This window comes from Gouania willdenowi, chromosome 11 (genome assembly GCF_900634775.1).
Source record: "Gouania willdenowi chromosome 11, fGouWil2.1, whole genome shotgun sequence".
NCBI lineage: Eukaryota > Metazoa > Chordata > Actinopteri > Blenniiformes > Gobiesocidae > Gouania > Gouania willdenowi.
In genome coordinates this window covers 14,409,860-14,429,647 of record NC_041054.1, presented here as the reverse complement: position 1 = coordinate 14,429,647, position 19,788 = coordinate 14,409,860, and the positions used below count along the sequence as shown (strand labels likewise).

The window sequence follows — 19,788 nt, the reverse complement described above, 5'->3', positions numbered from 1 at the left end:
TCAGTTCCTTTGGTCTTTCATTTTGTTCCACATTTAAAAAAAGAAATAAAAACCTGTGCAACAGGTTACATTACCGACCTGTTTAAGCTCTTTGTCAAAAAGAAAGTATTTTGGTTTTACAATTACAAATAAAGAAAATCACAGGGTTTGAAGTAGATGATAAAATACAAATCTACAAGACAAACTAACTAAATGTTTTAAACCACTAATAAAGTGTCCTGAGTTTTAGGTTTACTTGTAGTGCAAAAATAAAAAATGTCCAAATGCAACAGCTTTGTCGATATTTAAATGTAAAAATATGAATCTAAAAACAACTTCAAAATTCCACAAAAATAATGAAGTGCAAGGGGACAGTGGCTGACTTTAAGACCTTTGCAAAGATAGAAAAGATGGCCTACACGGGTGTTGTAGGGGCGTCCGTGGTCATTCCCCCGTGAAATGCTTAAAATGTATAACCCTCTGACGGCCAAATTGTTTGAAGTAAAGCTAAAGTAAAAGTTGTTTTTTATCTTTATCTTTATTCCAGCCTTACTTTAAAGCAGATCTAAGTAACTTTTTCACCTTAATAAATCCTTCTCGTAGTCCGTGTGAGGATAATACAAAAGTTTATGGGGTGATTGGGGGGTCTTTCATTTCCCCCCGCTGTCTCTGGCCAGAAAACCGCACTTGAAACTTTCCCTGCCACTGACCCGGTGTCAAGACGTACTGCTTCACGACAGCCCAATACAAACTAATGCTAGATTAGTTGTCTACAAATTCACTTTTCTCAAACTTATATCATGGCGGAGCCAGCAAAAAAAAGGCAGACCTTTGTTCTGAGGAAGGGAGCAACTCCATGCAGTGACAGCTCAGCAGCAACACAGCAATCACAAACACTGTGGCTGCAGCAACAGGCACGCACACACACACTCACAACCCAGCGCTCCATCAGGCAGCAAACACACAAATATCCATCCCATCCATCTATATATCTATCCACCCATCCATCCATCCATCTATTTTCCACACGCCCTTCCGTATTACTCCAACATCATTCATTTATTTTACTTGTCTCTCTTCCTCATACTGCTCACATGGTCACATGGGACTAAATGTGTAAAAGCACCCTTAGTGTCACTGTTGTATTAGGATTTGTCAGTGATTGGTTGCTACCGTCTTGGGAGAGCAAAGGTGTGCATGTAGCTGTGGGGTGGGGCAGGCGGCGGGGGGTGCAGAGTTTTTACGACAGTGACAACCAAAAGGGACCTTTAGGAGGAGCGTTAAGCGCAAGTTACTTAGTTCTGCTTTAAAGCAAAAAGCTATTTGTTGAATTGGTAAAGAGTCATGTTGAATGTAGTTATAGACTTACTCATGCCTGGTATACGTCCTCCACTAATAAATACTCAGAGACACTGTATAAACAAGAAGTAGCACTTTTCAAATTTAAATGAGGTATTATGTGGGACCTGCAATAATATCGTGACTGTTGAAGAAAACTACAAAAAAGCTCTCTATTCTGGTTGAAACACACCGTAGGGGGCCCCTACACTCAACAGTGCTAGCGAGAACCCTGTATACAACATGGTATATTTGTGTTAGCATCACCCTATTACATTAACTTACTCACACCATCAAAAATGTGGGAAAATATGAAAATGCTTCTGACTTTTGCTGCTAAAACTCTCTTCTATGACAGTAAGCTAGAACTATGTTTGCTGAATTGAGTCATCAAACAAGAGCAAGACAAAGCAGGATTTGGCCTATTACAGGACATGTTAGCACAAGAAAGCACACACACACAAACGCTACATTGTTAGAGAGAGTAAGACGATGTGTTACAGTTATGGGTTTTCCTGTTATTCCTAGAGCAGGAAACCCAGCGCCGGTTTCTCCATCACTCATATACCCATGTAAGAACCCAGGAGGTTGCTACAGAGGTCAGTTATCATAGACCAAAAACACTGCATCAATAGGAGGTGCCATTATCTACTGTACTTATGGGACCTGAGATGGAAACAAGAAAATGATTGATGAACTGTACAAACATACTCTCTCACCTTTTCACTTCATCTCTCTGTGGCTGTGAAGCCACCAGGCTGAAGACAAACATGATGATCTTTGCCCTAAATTCACACAAGAGTTTCTTCTTCTTCTTCTTCAAAAAAAAGGCTGAACTGATAGATCCAGATCATGACAGACAGATTCCACACAACACTGTAGCACTTTGTCCAAACTGCCTCTCTCAGCTATAACCAACAGAATTAGACACATCAGACAAGCTGCCAAATGCATCACATTATTGAGATAACATGAGCGTCAGACTAAACTTAACTAAAATATTTGTTCTGAGAGGACACTATGAAATATAGTGGACATTGATTTTCAAATTAAAGAACAAATATGGAATTAATTAATCCATTCCTGGCCCCTAGAATGCAACATTTGCATGAACTTTAATACAAAATAATGCCCGGCATTCAGCATGACGTAGAAAACTGGTAACGTAAGCGAAGCATCTTTAACCACAAGCAAGAAAGATGTGAACTTTTTGTAAATGCAGCACAATGTGACCAAACTGGCTTAACAATCCCTCTCACCTCAATCAAATCTGGTAAATACAAAGTCAACAGAGTATAGAAGATAAAAGGGAATGAGACCCTTCATTATAAATGACAAAGGAGAGCAGAAACGTAGAAACTAGACTATTCAGCAAGGACAGCACTGGTCTGAATAGTGACACATCCAAAAAAAAAAGAATACTGTAAGCCTCATCACTGGTAAAATTACATTTTTGGTCTCGACCTGTGATTTAAGAAAGTAACATTTTCAATAGGCCATTATACGTTATTTATAATTAAATCATTATTTCATGTCACAGAGTAATACACTGAGTGAAGGACACGTAGTAAGTATAACAACTTAAAATCTAAATTCAAATTGCACATCTGTGCACAGTATCTGACTGTCCTTTTATTTTTTAAATCTTTCTACTGTTAGTTTACACCATGGCTCAGAGAGAAACGGGTTTTCAATTTTTCTGTATGTCTAGCACATGTTGAAAAATTGACAATTAAAGATGACTTTGACTTTAAAGTTATCGAAAGACAAGATAATTGGTCTGAAACCACAACAGCAAACTGACAGTTTTAGACGTTATGAAGCTCAACTCTTTTTTTATATACCTACTTACTTCTATTATCTACCATTACTTCTTCTACTTCCTTATCTACTTTTTAAAGCAATTGGTAAATAAAATAACTGTGTAGATCATCTTAAACAACTTAAACTGATATAATTTAAAGAATAAAACAGATTGTTATTACTCAGTTGAAAGAAAAAAACTGTTATTATTAATGCATCTCCATACACAAAAGGAGTAAATCATATTCTGTGTCTGGCAAACAATTTAAAATGTTTAAAAAGTTGTATGACGCAATACATGGGATTTTGTGTAGGGTTGCAAAGGGGCAGGACATTTCCACGAGAACTTAAATTGGAGAATTTTCAAAAATATAAACATTTCATAAGACAATTCTAAATAACTAAACTAACATTTCAAATAAGCTTGAAAAATTGCGGGAATTTTTTAAATTGGCAACTTTTCATGGGAGTTAACTGGAATTTTTTTTTAATTTTCAATTTAATTAGTTGGCCCTTAACAGTAAATATAGTTGGGAAGATATATTACACACTATTATACAGTTAATCAAAATGAATTCCAAATACTGGTTAATTCCATTAAATGATTCCTGTGAAAAGTTTATATTTTTGAACATTCCAAAATTCTCAGCCTAAATTCCCGTGGAAATTTACTGGAAATTTTTCCACCCTTTGCAATCTTAATTTTTTTGTTTTGTCTTATGCCCTTTTTTGCATGTTTTTACATTGTACGTACTCTCAGTATCAATTGATTGAGTAGGTAACTGGATGCTGCATTCTGTGGTTGTTGTGGATGTGTGTTGATGTGCAGTGAGAGTAGAGGCTATTGACAGGCCTGTGTGACTGAGGTGCTGCAGCGATGATATGCGACACTCTCCACTCATTACGGCTTACACAGAGTTTAAAACATGAACCATCTGTTTCAGTGATTAACACTCGAGCCCAGCGGGGTAGTCCGCATCTCGACATTCACTCAATTATTTTACAATCAACAACGGACACGCATAAATGTAGGAGTGATGCTACTCGGACGGACATTATTGCTTTTAAACGGACACCAAATACAAGTTTTCCAAACTTTCCTTGTAGTGTCAGTGGTGATTTCTGTCAGTTCCGAAAAAAAGAAGTAATGTTATTAATTAACAAAAACAGGCCACAAAAGAAGTCATGTGCACGCACACACTTAACTTCTGCTAATTCTTTAGGATATAAGGGCACAAACATATGCAGGGAAACAGAAAAAAAGCTTTACATCTAGAAACTAAAGAAACATTTTTATTCATGTTTCATTAATAGATAATTAATTTGTAATGTACACATTCAGTTTTGTAACTGAGAACTATGTGTTGGTACTGAAAAAGTATTCTAATAAAGAAAAAATAGCAGATTAAGGTCTTTCTTTAAAAACTGTTTATTATATCACACTGTAATGTTTTCCAGTTTTTCCACAAGCATGTTTACCAGTACTCAGCTGCAGCTCTGAGCAGATTGGTGACTATGAGTAAAGAACTCAAGACCATTAAAGCTGACTCCTCTGGGAGCTTTTCTATAAAATGCCTTTGAGGAAGAGAAAGTGAGTGTGGCTGACTGATTATGTTGGCCTAATCCATCCAGGCCATCATAATACAAAGCTGCACTATGTTAACCTTTAGGTCAGGAACTTAGTCTTTGAAAAGGGTTGCCAGGTTGTTGTCTGATTATTCCTTTGCACTGCAGTGCCCTCGACACAGCCGACACAGCCAACAAAGCTCCCTAAACAAGCATTTTTATACCGTGTATTTCATCGGTCTAGATTGTCAGCCCTAACTCTCTCGTTGTGTAATACTGTTACAACTAACATTACCTTGGGGAGTATGAAGTCAGCTACATGCCTCAGTTACTTGTTTCAACTTTTAGCATCAAGCTGTGCTGAGGGAGTGCAGCTGGGGATTCATGTTACCAACAAAGATCCAAACTGGCTGATAGAAGTATACAAGTGTACGCAAGCACATGAAGAGGAACTGTATCCAAGGAGAGGAAGCTCTGTATCTAACACGTGGACCTTTAAACTAACGTTGAGTTTGCAATCAACATGCGGTGTCATCTCTGATGTCATGAGGAAAGACCATTGAGTCTTGTGTCCTGAACACGTTGTGAATACATCTTCTTGATACAAAGCTGAACAAGGCTTAATTTCTGAGATGTATCTGGGTTTGGCAGTGATAATGCTTCTCCTTGGCCTGAGATGAGAGAAAAGGTGGACTAGATGACTAGCACGCATAATGTGACAGCAATACTCGTCTTATCGTCTACCAGGCTTTGAATAAGACAGCTTAATGAGGGTTACTCAGAGGTGAACAGCACCCGCTTTACATGGTGTGCCAGGCCAGCACAGATCGTAGTCATTCAGAACAGATTCCATCAATCTTTTAGGAGAGGAGACCTATTATAAAGCTGCGTGAAAGCTTCTTGTTCAAAAATGTATGCAAGTGTTGGAGATGAAAGCACCTCTTTCGAGGTGTTATCAAAGACCTTTGTTTAAAATATTACAATTTCATAAAGCATCACAATGACTAGCACTCTCACTAAACTAGTCAGTGACTCATTTCTGGACTGAGCAGATTACTAGTGAAAAACAAACAAACAACAAATGATTATGGGACACAGAGGCAAGCTACAATGATCTGCTGTAACGGGATTTCAATATTCGCAAGTGGTGAAATAACCAAAGTTGGGGTCCAAAATAGTTGCATAAAGGAAAATTGTTTCATATCCCAAGAAAGAGCTACCTTTATACTATAAATTAGAACAGGGAACAGATTTATTCTTACATTCCCACAAGCAGTAATAGACCAATGAAAATAGTTTAAAAAAAAAAAAAGTTTTTCCAAATTTCAAAAGACTGTCACCCGAGAACCAATGCATTTATCTGACTAATCATTAGTGACCTGAACAGTCTATATTCACAGCTCCATATGGCATATGCACAAACTTCTTTACGATTTTGAGGAGCTGGCATGTCCACCAGATATGACGTATAGTAAATATTTTTATATATCCTAAGAGAATAGGTGGAGCTGTATTACTACACCAAAATTCAGTTTCCTATGTGGTGTAATTCCTGAGATATTGGAGGTTGAAAATGGAAGAGAAATCGAAATCGACACATACACCCCTAAAATGTCCATATCTCAAACAATATTCATCCAATCAAACTTTAAAAATTACAGTGTGCTTATTGAATTATTAAGGAAGAACTGGTAAAACAAAAATTCAACATTCTGGGATATTATTATTTTTATCCTATTCTTTAGATGTATTTGATTTTGAACTCTGTATAAGCTTTTCAAGTTTTAAACTAAATGTGAAAAAAAAAAATATATAAAAGGACATTTTGAAGTGCCACTGCCTGACTGACAATTCATGCCAGTCAAAAACTAGAACCACAGCTAATTTATAGGCATTGACAGGATGACATCCAGACAGTCTACACCAGGGGTTGCAATCTATGGCTCCGGAGCTATTTGTGGCTCGCTGTGGTCCTCAATGATGACCCATCACCGTGACCCTCTGACCATCAAGTATGTCATCAGGCTCATTTGTTTTCATTCAACATAAACAATGCACATTTACTAAGAAATCTCACTATCAAAAGATGATCATTTCAACACAATTGACTGTTTATGGACCACATACACCCATATAAATAAGTTCACGCCTTGTTTTCAAACACCAATTTTCTAAAACATACAGTAGAGTAAAGACCAATGAAAGCATGGAACTCCTTACCATTGGTGTTGACTAAATTAACACAAAATTTTGTTTTTCAAACATATATTAAAAAACACCTTGGCACATGATATTTCTAGGACACTAGGCACATAGTTGTTGTAATTTTGTCTTTACCTTTGTATCAATGTTATGTAGATGATGTGTATTTTATTCTCACAGAAATTATTGTAAAGTTCAATGGATATTTAAATTTTTTAATATCTGGAAATATTTAAATATTTGAGCGAGTATCGTTTAAATTCTCTTTCCAACATGTGACGATTTGCACAGACTGTGTTACTTTCTTATAAATTGAAATGTATTGATGATATCCCTGTTTGTTTTGAGCCTGGACCCCACAAAGACTTGTTGTGCTCCAGGGTACAGCTAATGGGAATCGCACCTAAAAATACATTTCTGTCAAGGTCAAAACAAGCTACTTATTACCACATCATTGGCATTGGACTCTTTAAAATAACAACATACATTGTGGCTTGATAATACAAACAGAAGTTAAGACATGCAGGTGCAAATGACTGTAAAACTCCCACACCCACGTCTTGTTTGATTGTAATTAGTGTCTGTGTAAAAAGTGATAATAAATGAGGTTCTCATCTCTGAGACTGCTGTACATTCAATATAGTCTTCATCGACTGTAGTACTCAAAAGAACTACTGAATAATCTGTGAGAAAAGACAAGGTATGAATTAGGGCTGAATGATTTGGGAAAATAATCGAATTGTGATTTTTTTTCCTCAATATTGCAATTTAATATGCGATTAATTCTTTCAAGGGCCTCTTGTCGTGTATTTTTCAATGAACACAAGCAATAAATCAATCTATTTCATAATAAACAGGGCTCCAGAACCAGCAGTAGTAGCAGCAGTAAAAAGGAAAAACGTGCCGAGCGCAGCGATAGAGCGTACACGCTCATCAGAATCAGCATGAAGGGACCAGAACTGATAGACTATGATGCCAAGCCAGATGTTCAGCTGTGTTTCTCCCAGGGCAGGGGTCTGCAACCTGTGGCTATGGGGCCTAATGTGGCCCTTTGACTCTGCCAATGAATATCAATTAATGTATCTAACTTTTAACATAAGAATATACTACAACTGAATAAAATATATATAATTAAAAAAAAACAGAACTCGGAAAACGAACCTCAATAAATCCAATAATAACAACAAAAATTGAAAATGCAAAATAACTGCGAGAGTGATATACAGTAGAAAAACTAAAAACTTTAAATATTATTTTGGTTAAAAATATAGAACTTTCCTGTGTAGAAAATTTGGAGTAAAATCTAACGTTAAAAATCTAAATATGACTTTAAGATAAAGTTGAGTTGATAAAAACCATTTAAAACCATAAATGGAAATTAAAAGTGATTACGTTTGAAGTAAAAACAAGTCAAACTATTATTTCATTTGGTAAAAATAAGATCCTTCCTTTATATGGACGCCTGTGACTATGGACTAGTTAAACATGAGAAAATCATACAATTGAAAAGGGAGAAAAAAATGTTTTAAACCTGGGGAAAAAACCCCTTAAAACCAATAAAAACAAGTTATACTTTTAGATAGGTTCACCTCTTTTCACTTAAATTCTAAACTTTTTCAAAGAAACGTGCTAAACAAATAAACTTTCCTTCCTGACTTGTCTTACAAGCTTTTTCTTAAATATTCAAAGCCAAAACTCAGAAAACTAAAGCTTCAACCAAAAATCACACAGAAAATCTCAACAGCCACTGATCAACAGACTGTAGACAACTCATGAATATTTAAACACAGGCATGTGTACGACTGCCTGTTTGTGTCTGAGAGGGATAACGCAGGCTCACCTTACTGTCTGTAAATTGACAAACATCCCATAGATGATTGTTCAAACATGAAGCCGTTCCGTTAGAATTCATAAAGGAATAATTTTCTAAAAGTTAATTCTTTGGTACTGGGTTGAGCATGTTTTCACCTTCTTTTAATATTGCCTTTAGGCATTTTGACAAAGGATATCTATAACTCAGAAAAATTCACTTCAGTAATAGATTTTTTAAAAATGTATATATATTAGTGTGACAATATCTCAATACGGTGATATTTTTTCGCACGATCGATTATTGATGTGCTCGCACAAGTATCGATTTTAAAAATAATATAATTTTTTTAAATTTAAGATTTATTTTATTATTTTCAAAACCTTTTCGGCTTTTTCCCTAAAATGTGCAGGAAGGTCTTCACAGGAATTTTGTCACTGTTTGTTGAAGGAACCAATATATTGTTTACTGGAATATTGCACGATAATGGTGTCACTGGTAATAAAGACCCTATTTTTTGTTTACAGAAAGCACTATTGGAGATACTTATTCATTTACATTGGTATGTTGACACTTATTTACAGAAATGTTTCACTAAAATAGTGTCACTGTTCATAGGACACTTTTTCAATTTATTGTCTTTCAGAAATATAAAATAAAAATTGTATTTTTTCACCTAATCCTTTTTTTCTTGTTATGTCATAGATTACCATAGATTGATTTCTGACCAATATATCGATAATCGCAGTATCGTCATATCGCGAGATAATCGTTGCAGTGAGCTTTGTATCGCGTATTGTATCGTGAGGTAGCCAGAGGTTCCCACCCCTAGTATATATCAAAATTATTTGTAATGTAAAAATCCCTTATTTTAAAATTAACCTCTAAAAACATTAAAGCTCAGCAAAACCACAATTTTATTTGTTTCAGATGTCGATAACGACAAATGTATACCTGAACGTGGGACTTCTGCTTTAGCACGATTTATATGAAAACAGACGAAATTATAACTCAATGTTATTCAAGGTAAATGATCATATTCACATTTTCAGTAATACCTATATGTTACATAAACGAGAGGGTGCTAAATCAGGGGTCACCAACACGCTGCCTGCGGGCACCAGGTAGCCCGCATGGACCATGTGAGGGGCCCTCAGGGCCTCTAGTCACCAATGAGCTCCATTTAAAATCTGATTTACTTAATAGGATTCAAACTCACAAATATAAATACATATGACAGAAGTAGTTAGTACCTTATAGAGTTAAATACTGCTGCAGGTGATTTATTAAAATAACATTCAAATATTTTTAAGTATTGCAGATTTGGTGTATGGATTGTGGTATGTTATATGCAATAAAAAATGTAACATAATTGTTACATTTTGCAAACGTTGCATTGTGTGATTAGTTAAAAGTTGTTTGTTATCAGCTGGTAAAATAGGAAAATTATCGTTTTCTATCAATTGTAATGAAAATTAAACTGAATTTGAATTAGTAACAAGTGTTTCATGTTGAAACTTAAATATTTCATACATTTTTAAGTTACCGCTAGCCTTCCTTTTTTTAATCTTACCCTCTAATTTAAAGTGAAATCGTGAACATTTAGTATTAGAAAAAAAACTATTTTCCAACTGGTATCCCTTAGGACCATTCAGTACCTATAATAAGTATATTGGTGACCCCTGTTCTAAATCATGTAGTTTGCTGTGTATTGATCAGATAAAATGCATTTTTAGCTAAATAAATCTACATGTTTGAAAAACAAGTTTGTCTGGCTAACTCAGATTTTTAAGGACCAGGCATTCCAACCACATACATTCCACTGTCATTGAATGGGAAGCTTGTGAGCAGCACAGCTAATGTGGACAACACAGCAGTGCTGGTCTGAGATACTGAAAGTATTAAGAACAGCTGAGCAGCTTCAGCAGGTACAGGTATAGATAGTTATCTTTAGGCGTCTCCATGGCAGGTTAGCCCCGGTAGTCGTTCACCCAGCTAGCGCCCAGCTCACCTGTGATTGCTGGAATGTTGACACTCGTTGATGTGGCACTTCACTCATAATATAAACGCATGATATCGACCTATCCAGGACAAAGCTAATTGTAGAGCGGATATCATAAACCCGTCGTGTTAACATAGCGTCAGACGTGTAATCCCGGACTGGCTGGGTGACACTTTCACAAGACAGCTCCGCTCCCTCCCGGCAGACGCCGTGTTTACCTGCGGGCTGTGACGTTAGCCGCTCCGGGCTAACTAGCCGTGACCGCCCGCTTAAAAACAAACCAGCGGACCAACAACTAACATCCGTCTCACCGGGCGCTGGCTTACCTCTGCAAGCATTGTCCGTGAGACTGTGCGAGCGGCAGCTCCAGTCAACCCCGCCACATCGTAACATGCGAACAGCAGGCTTGTATTTTACAGCTAAAAGCGGTCGTATATCCAACCCCAGGACCGTCTTCGGAACGTCGCCATGTTTGCTAGCTTTACGTCCAGGGTGTCCCGTTTGTGGACGTCGTCACGCCATTGGCTGGCGGCGATGACGCAGGGCGCAGCCTTAATCAGGGTTGAGTGACCTAAATAAAACGATGATGTACGCTTTATTAAACCATGTAAACAATCACATGTTCTAATGTATTGCAGTGATTTGTGCAGCAGTCACAGTGCTATAATGATTAGCACTCATTTATTTGACGTTAATGGAAGAGTATGTATGATCATTTACAACCCATTCATTAAATATTTACGACCCATCTTAAATATGTATAGTTGAAATAGTATTTTCTTCAATCAATAAAACATATCAATGAGTTTAGAACAGTGGTTCCCAAAGTGGGGTACGTGTACCTCTAGGGGTACAGGAGCACATTACAGAGGGTACTCAGAAAGATTTAACAAATAATTTAAAAAATAATCAGGAAATGTTCCTAGTTCCTTTTTAGGCTATTTTTTTGGTCATATTCACCACAAATTAACAGTACTATTGCTCCATAAAATAAGTACACGAGACAAAAATGATTGGGAACCATTGGTCTAGAAGATGGTTCCTGGTTATCTCTGTCATTGTAAATAAACTTAGAAAAGCCCACTGCTATGCTATTTTTCCGCCCATTTACTCTATTTACTCGAAACTTCTCTATAGTCTAATCAAAATTATGGGTGCCTGTGATGAAATCACTAGCGTTAATTATTTTGACTTTTATTGTAAAAGGGGATTGTCCACAAAATAATAAACTAAACTAAACTAAACTGATTAGTTTAGCCATATTTTTTTTTTCAGCCATGCTTTTTTACCTAACTAAAATAAACTAAGACTAAATGCATGACATGATTGTTAAAAATATGACTAAATTGCAGACCATCATCATAAAATTAGATTTAAAAAATGCTCTTCAACACAAAAATCTTAAATAACTATCTCCTTCCAATCATAGGCTAATATTTAGTTTTAATCCAGTACATGTCAGGAAAAGTTGAACATGACCATAAATTTAAATTTCAAATTTATCATAAAGGTTGAAAATAAATAAATAATAATAATAATAATAATAATAATAATAATAATAATAATAATAATAATAATAATAATAAATAACAAAACAAGATGTGAATAAATAATTTCTTTCTGACGCTAAGACACAATAAAAATGTGTTGTAGAATTTAGCATGGCCTTAAATAACATTACGTATGCACTATTATATTTTCTAATCAAATATAAATGTTGCTTTTTGTTTTAGTGCAGATTTACTCTAGTGACTTTGGCATCACTCCTAAAAATAAATAATTTTTGTCTAATCACGTGGCAGAAAATGCTGGTGATAAATAGTGCATCATCCATTGGTGCAGGGAGACTTTCAATAACCTTAGCTTTACCTTATAATAGCCGGTACAGACAAGCCAGTAGTGGCCAGTTTGGATGCTGCAAATAGGCAGAAACCTTTGACCAAGGGCCCCAGAGGGACTGGGACAGACTGTGAACCACAAGAGAACTCATTGTGTTGTTCTGGCTCATGAATGGTACCTGTCTCCAAGTAAACAGAGCCCCAACTGAGTCCGAAGGCAGGCAAGGACGAAGAAAAATAAAGTTGGTGATTCTCTCACATCCAGGGAAGCGGAGTGCACACACCAGTCCACCCATTATTTCCCTGTGCAGTTGAAGACCCTGGTTGTTATCCTCATGTTTCTGCTTTTTCTGTATTCCCACAATTTACTGGTTTATTCTCTCTCAGCTTGTGATCGTTCATAGGGCCATGTCCACACAGAGGACTTTGTACTCATGCTTCACATGGTATACCTGCCTTTAATGGGCAAATCATGTGACCAGTTAAACAGTGTTTTCTCCAACTCTTTCCAGTACCTACAGTATATACATGAAGTAAAAGCCAAGTATTTCCAATGTGCAAGAAGCAAGATTACAGAGTTAAATTACAGTTAATAACAGATCCACCTAACAATCTTTTTATTTTTTTTATTTTTATTTTTTAAAGAAGAAAAAAAATTACCTTAAATACAATTATTTTCGAATTTCTATTCAGTCATGGTTTAAAAACAAAAACAAAACAAAAAAACTACAAAGTGTCAGTTGTTTACCCTTAGTTCAGTTGTAACACTGCATCTTTACCACCAGAGGTCACTAATATTAAGAGTTTCACTCATATGCGACAGGAAACTTCAACATAGGCCTACAGTTTTAAATTGCTCTGAGAAACCACTTGTAGATGAGTAATATTAATAAAAAATAATGTATAAGTAGTAATAATAAGAATAAAGGAATAATATATTGTAATAATTATAATAATAAAGGGATTAGAAGGTCTTGACAAGCAAAGAAAAAACGAAAACAATACAACCACTATTGAAAGGGTACACAACACACAATATAGAACTTTTAATTCCATCATTTATCTCTTGTATTTCAATGCCATTTATTTAAATTCAAAACATTTCATTTAAAAGCGGTGACTTACAAACAAAAATACATGTTTCATCACCCACGCGTCAAATGTAGCATTCAACAAATTGTTTAGAGCCTCCAAAATAAGTTGTCTGTGATCGATGCAAACTGTCTTAATGCAAAAACAGTACTGGAAGTGTTGTAACATCATTAATAGAAGGCAGCTGATGCATTATGTTGTAGTTATTACTAAATTAAGCCTCACAGATTTCCAGGTGGGAAGCTTCACTTCACAATCAAAACACATGTGATTTACAACCCATTCTAACAGCAAAATGTGTAATAGCAACGTTTGTCCACAAGCATTTTACACATGTGGTTTGTACACACTACTGGGATCTGGATATACTACACACACTGCACAGTGCACACACTCTGCACTTTCACAAACTTGTTTGATGACTGTGCACGGTTGGTAGAAACCTTGAATGACATGCGTCGGCCCGTGGCCCTGCCTTTGATTCCCTTTTCCAAACTGGATCGGCCCTAGTACCATTCAGAAGGTTTCATTGAGACCAAAGACTGGGCAGAAGAAACTATAAGCATCTTACATTCTAGGCAGTGGTTATCCATATGGTTGTCGTATCAATACGGTATTACGACATTCTATCCGTACGTAGTGCCCCTATTTGGCCAGTTTAGGTCATGTGATAGGTCAGTCATTGGCCAGTTTAGGTCGCGTGACTAAGACCAAACCTTACCCTAAACCTAACCCTAAAAATTGCAGCGATATTGGGTTATAACCTAACCCTAACCCTAAACCTAAAAATTGGGTTACAACCTAACCCTAACCCTAAATCTAACCATAAACCTAACCCTAAGAAGCTACATACTTGTATTTCGGTAACCGTACCAATAGCACAGGGGGTTCTTTGTACGGCAACCCTACAAATAGACACTTTCTACATTCTACAAGTCTCATATGTAAATTGCTTACAATATTGCTTGTTGACAAACATTGCTGTTACACATTTTGCTGTGAGACCTGGTTGGTGTAGCTGAAATGGCCTGGATGAGTAAATACCTGTAAGTGTTTGTTCATCTGCATGTGGCCTATTATGTCAGACTTGTGTCATGTATGTACATGGTTAACCCTGCCTTACGCCCAATGCTGGAGCTGGAGAAAGGCACCCATAGGTATAGAATGATGGTTACGAAACACTAAAGACAAACTGAAAACTCATAAAAACTCCAACATTTCTTACGCTATTGACAACCAAATTTGCTTTATTAGTCATTTAGAAATAATTAATTAAATAATTACTATAAACAGTCAACTCTTTTGCTCTCTTTCCTGAGCAGCTAAACAGAGGCCTGAAGCGTAGTATTCATAAGGTTTGAGCCTGGAGGAAAAGGACCGCCGTGTCACAGTTCAGAGGTCGGGAGGTGGAAACCAATGGTCATTTAACGAGTCAGGAAATGCACATTATACCTTCATATCATTGCCGTTAGTTCAGCACCACATAATATGTGCAACGTACCACCAAATTTCAGACTTCGTATCACAGATTATGGATCTTATTCAATAATTCAGTCAATGTCTTTACAACTAAACAGGCATGGATACAATAGTGCAGGTGAGGATGTGTCAGTTTTAGTCATCTGATAAAGTCAGACTCTTGTGAGTTGCTTGTTGTGCGAGATGGCAGGGTGACACCAGGCAGATTAGAGGTGACACTGGCTAAATGTTTGCAGATGAGGGCTCCCAATATTTAATCACCACAGTAATAAGGGTCATCAGGGTGGACCAGTGGGCCAAGCAGCCCAAGGCTGTTTATGTCAGAATCAGATTGTGGGAATGTGAATCTGGACCATCCGCCTCAGGGAAAAGTGTGCCTGGTCACTACTCTTAACACAACCCTCTCCCCTGCCTGACCTCCGCACAATCAATACAACAATCATACTTTCTGCTGGATGTCACACACAATAGCTTTATATACTCAAAGCTTTCTGCCCATTCCTGTGCATAAAAAGGACTGTGTTAATGTATATGCAACTTTTGGAAAGTTACCAATCCTAGTAAGAAACATCATTTAGCAAAAAACAAAACCTGAGAGTTCACCATGGGTTTCTTTTCACAGATAATAATGGGCTCTATTACAATACAATGACGTCTAAAAACAGCAAAGTAGTTTATAATATGTGTTAAAACAACGACCCACGCAGTAATAAAACAAAAAACCTACCTTGCTTAAAGTTTTACTACAGTAAAGTTCAACTAGTTCAGGTCATTAAAGAGCAAACAATCCATTAAATCCCATAAGGTTTCAAAATTGTAAAATCCCAATGTTTGCATTGAGACATTTACTGATGTTGTTGTTGGATATAGTTGGCTTGATGGAGTAAAACAATACATTTTTGTTTGGTGAGCAAAAGTTCTGGCTGTCTGCAGTTTGATTAATGAGCTTTGAAAGCAGCGTGTTCACACAGGGAAGTGACAGCTTTGTTTGATTTAACACACATTAAAAAAAAAATAGCAAAGCCTCTCAATTATTGAATGTGGTGAGATGTACAGTTCATAAGAACAACTTGTTTTGTTTACAACTTTCTATACTGGATGAGCCAAATATAAAGCTGGAATCTGTGACGCCGCCCTGTTTATTTCTTAATGCGGAAAACAGGTGGGTTTGAATCCGCTTTTACTGCTTTAACAAAGAAAATTAAAGAGACAGAAATAAGTCATTGTTTGGGATCATTTGATTGTTTCACTGCTTTGCGTTTTCTTTGGCTCTCATGGAGTCAGGTTTTTACATGAAAATAACTGAAAGCATAGAAATGAGGCATATCCCTAGTGTCACTGTTTAAAATGCTTATATAAACCTGCTTCATATCCATTTAGGAAATTCCATAGAAGCATAGTGTGGGCAGGAATACCACAAGTCTTCAAGGAAACACTGCTGCAGAATATTTCCCAGAATATTTGGTCCTGTCCAACCACAGCAGTAGTTGACTATGAGATAACACAGGTAGCTGATTCTGTGCCTCTCTGACTGGGCCTCTGTGGAGGAGCTGCTATGAAAGCAGAAGGAAAAAAAGGACAACAGGGAGAAAAGGGGAAATAAAGCAGTGCCTCTTTTCAAACGGTGAATAATTTGTATGGTCTGATCTGTGATGCTGCACAGGACCACTTCCTGCGTCTCAGATTTCATTGTGTGTGTGTGTGTGTGTGTGTGTGTGCTTCAGGGGGGAGGGTCCATTTCCTGCACTGAGTCCTGATTTTAAGGGGCTTAGATTTAAGGAAAAGTTGGGGAAAACATGAAGAACACTGAGGGCCAAAAAATGTATCTCTTGAAATCATTAATGGTGGAAATTTGTAAAATAACTCCTGTGTTGTTACATTTGACTCTAGAGGCACTTAATTACTCTACTGCCTATGACTAAGGAGGAGATTTATAATCATTTTATTATTCATTTAATGTTTTTACTGCTGATTTGAATGTTTTCATTGATTTTTAAACTGTTTATTGTTTTCAGTTGCACTTTTTGGTCAAGTAAAGCACATTGAATCGCCTTGTATATGTGAAATGGGAAATACAAATCAATGTGCCTTGCCTTTACAATGGTTGGACCCTATAAGCACGGGAGCATAATTGAAAATGTAAGAAAACTGTTCACTTCTTTATTATCTTTATAATCATAAGCATATCTTCAGATATATGAAGGATATCATTAGTATATATGTAGGTGAAGGATGCTTTAGTGCCTAGGTTCCCAAAGTGGGGTACAGGTACCCCCAGGGATACGCGAATCGTCATAGGGGGTACGTGAATGAAAATTAAAAACAATGACAACATTGGAAACTAGAATATAAATAGAGCAGTTAATGTTAATGATAGGTTAATAATGCTAATGCTAGGCTAATTCTGATGCTAGGTTATTGTTATTGCTAGGTGAATGCTAATGCTAGGCTAATGCTAGGGGAAAGCTAATGCTAGGTCAGTGTTAATTATAGGCTAATGCTAATGCTAGGCTAATTCGATTGCTATATCAATGCTAGGCTAATTCGATTGCTATATCAATGCTAGGCTATCGCTATTGCTATTGCTAGGTTAATGCTAGGTTAATGTGAATGCTATGCTATTGCTAGGCTAATGATAATGCTATGTGAAGCTAATACTAGGTCACTATTAATGCTAGGCTAATGTTAGTGCTAGGCTAATGCTATTGCTGTGCTAATGTTAATGTTGATGCTAGGTTAATGCTATTGCTAGATTAGTGCGATTGCTAGGCGCCTAATGCTAAATAATGCTAATGCCAATGATAAGCTAATGCAGTTTGACGTGGGCCAGTAACTGCATCCTCACTTGCATTTTCTTCAGGAAATGTCAATATTCTAGTTATTCTGATTATATATTATTCCTCAACAGGACATGTACATGACAATACATTATTATGTTGTTTTTTTTTAAGTGTGTAAGTGTAGGGGGTACATGGCTTCAGGGTAAATGTCTGAAGGGGTACGGGACTATGAAAAGTTTGGGAAACAATGCTTTAGTAACTCCGCTAAGGTGGTTTATCTGTTTGTCTGTGAGCATGATTACGTCAAACTGAATGGATTTTGACAACATTTTAACCATCAATCGTCCTTACATAATGGAAGATTCCATTAAATATTGAAGGGAATCCAGAACAATATGCTATTTCTGGATGAGTTTCAAAGTAAAAAAAAAAAAAAAAACTCTCATTTTTGGCAGAAATTCAAAAATTCATATCTTGGTTCATAATTGACTGATCTTTATGAAATTTGACTCAGTTATGTCAGGTTGGTTCCTCGATTACCCCATCAAGTTTAATCCAGATCTGATTCTGATAGGCCATTTAATCTCAATTTTACCAAAAAATGGGGGTGCCCATATATTTGGACCAACTGTATCATTTATTAGTAGGGATAGACATTTTTTCCAAGCCTTTAAAGTGTGAATGATTATAGTCCCATGATCACTGATCCAGATAACTGACAATATCTGGCAAAGATGATATTTGGCGCTTGGTGGAGGTTTGCGCTCTCTGAGTGCTCTAGTTCACCTTACTTTTCTTTCTGATACATGAATGGCCATTAAAATAAGGATAGATGCAGATCTAACCCCATCCACACTGTGGAACTCCTGGTAAACATTGTTTTAGAACAATGATGATGTCATCAACAGTGATGTCATCAGTGTCCCAGTTACAATGTTCTGATAATGTCATCAGTTAGAACACACACAAACAGACACACACACACAAACATACTTCCCAAAAACCGTTTTTCTTTTGGAACAGTGTCTCCGTGGAGACATACGGATCCGATCGGCCGTTTTCAAAAGTCTACGCTAAACGAGCGTGGGTTTATTGTTTTGTTATTTTATTGTTGGAAAGTTTGAGACAATGAATAAAGTCATAAATATCTAATAGTAATAATACAACATAGACACTGCTTATAATAGTGAGATAGCCCATCCCACAAATATGGATATGGCATTTTTTTCTGCAGAGTTTGCATGTTTGTCTCCATGTTTTTGCCCTGTGATGGACTGAGTTTTACCCCGACATGCACAAAACATTAGCTGGGAAATCCTCCAGCTGACACAACGACCCATAGGGCGGTGGGTACGAATGGATAAGTAGCAGACTTGATATGATCGCTTTCCTCATAAGTTCCTCTATTCCAGCTGAAGATAGAAAGCCAATAGGAACCCTTACTGGAGTAGTGTGGTATCGTGTGCAGCTCTTGTTAACTTTTAGGATTCTTTGGCTTCAGGTAGCGGATCTGTTCAATCACTGTACCTCTAATGGACTCCAGCTGATACAACTGTTTCAATTAAACACACACACGCACACACACACAGAGAGATACACAATGTTAGAATATGGAGGTTTTTTACATGACGGTGTACTTTTTGTCCCCATAATTTGACTAAAGAAAGAGTGATATCATACACTCATACACACAGACAGTCTTGTGGCGTCTGGCTTGTTACAATGCTATTATTTCGTCGCACATAACACAAACACGTCCTTGTACTTCGGTAAACACAAACTGTCCAAGTGTATTCCTATTTGGACTTAACCCTTTAATCTCAGACCTTTTTCCAGTTGTTTTCTCTTTCTCATGACGTGGCTGTAGTTGCTGCACAGGAATGTGTTTGTGTGTGTGTG

The 19,788-nt window shown here is 36.8% G+C and overlaps 1 protein-coding gene across 4 annotated transcripts in view; it reads right to left on the bottom strand.

Moving 5' to 3' along the window:
• The window catches only part of snx13 (sorting nexin 13), a 32,787-nt gene extending 19,848 nt beyond the window's left edge, over nucleotides 1-12,939 (bottom strand). The window contains exon 1 of one of the 4 annotated variants that reach the window (XM_028461447.1): nucleotides 12,718-12,939. In XM_028461447.1, the coding sequence (XP_028317248.1) occupies nucleotides 12,718-12,834 (117 nt within the window). In that variant the 5' untranslated portion in view covers nucleotides 12,835-12,939. Of the gene's footprint in view, nucleotides 1-10,709; nucleotides 10,916-11,026; nucleotides 11,197-12,717 lie in introns of those variants that run through there. The other 3 variants (XM_028461449.1, XM_028461448.1, XM_028461446.1) reach the window with 3 other exon arrangements.
• Nucleotides 12,940-19,788: the final 6,849 nt, after the last annotated feature.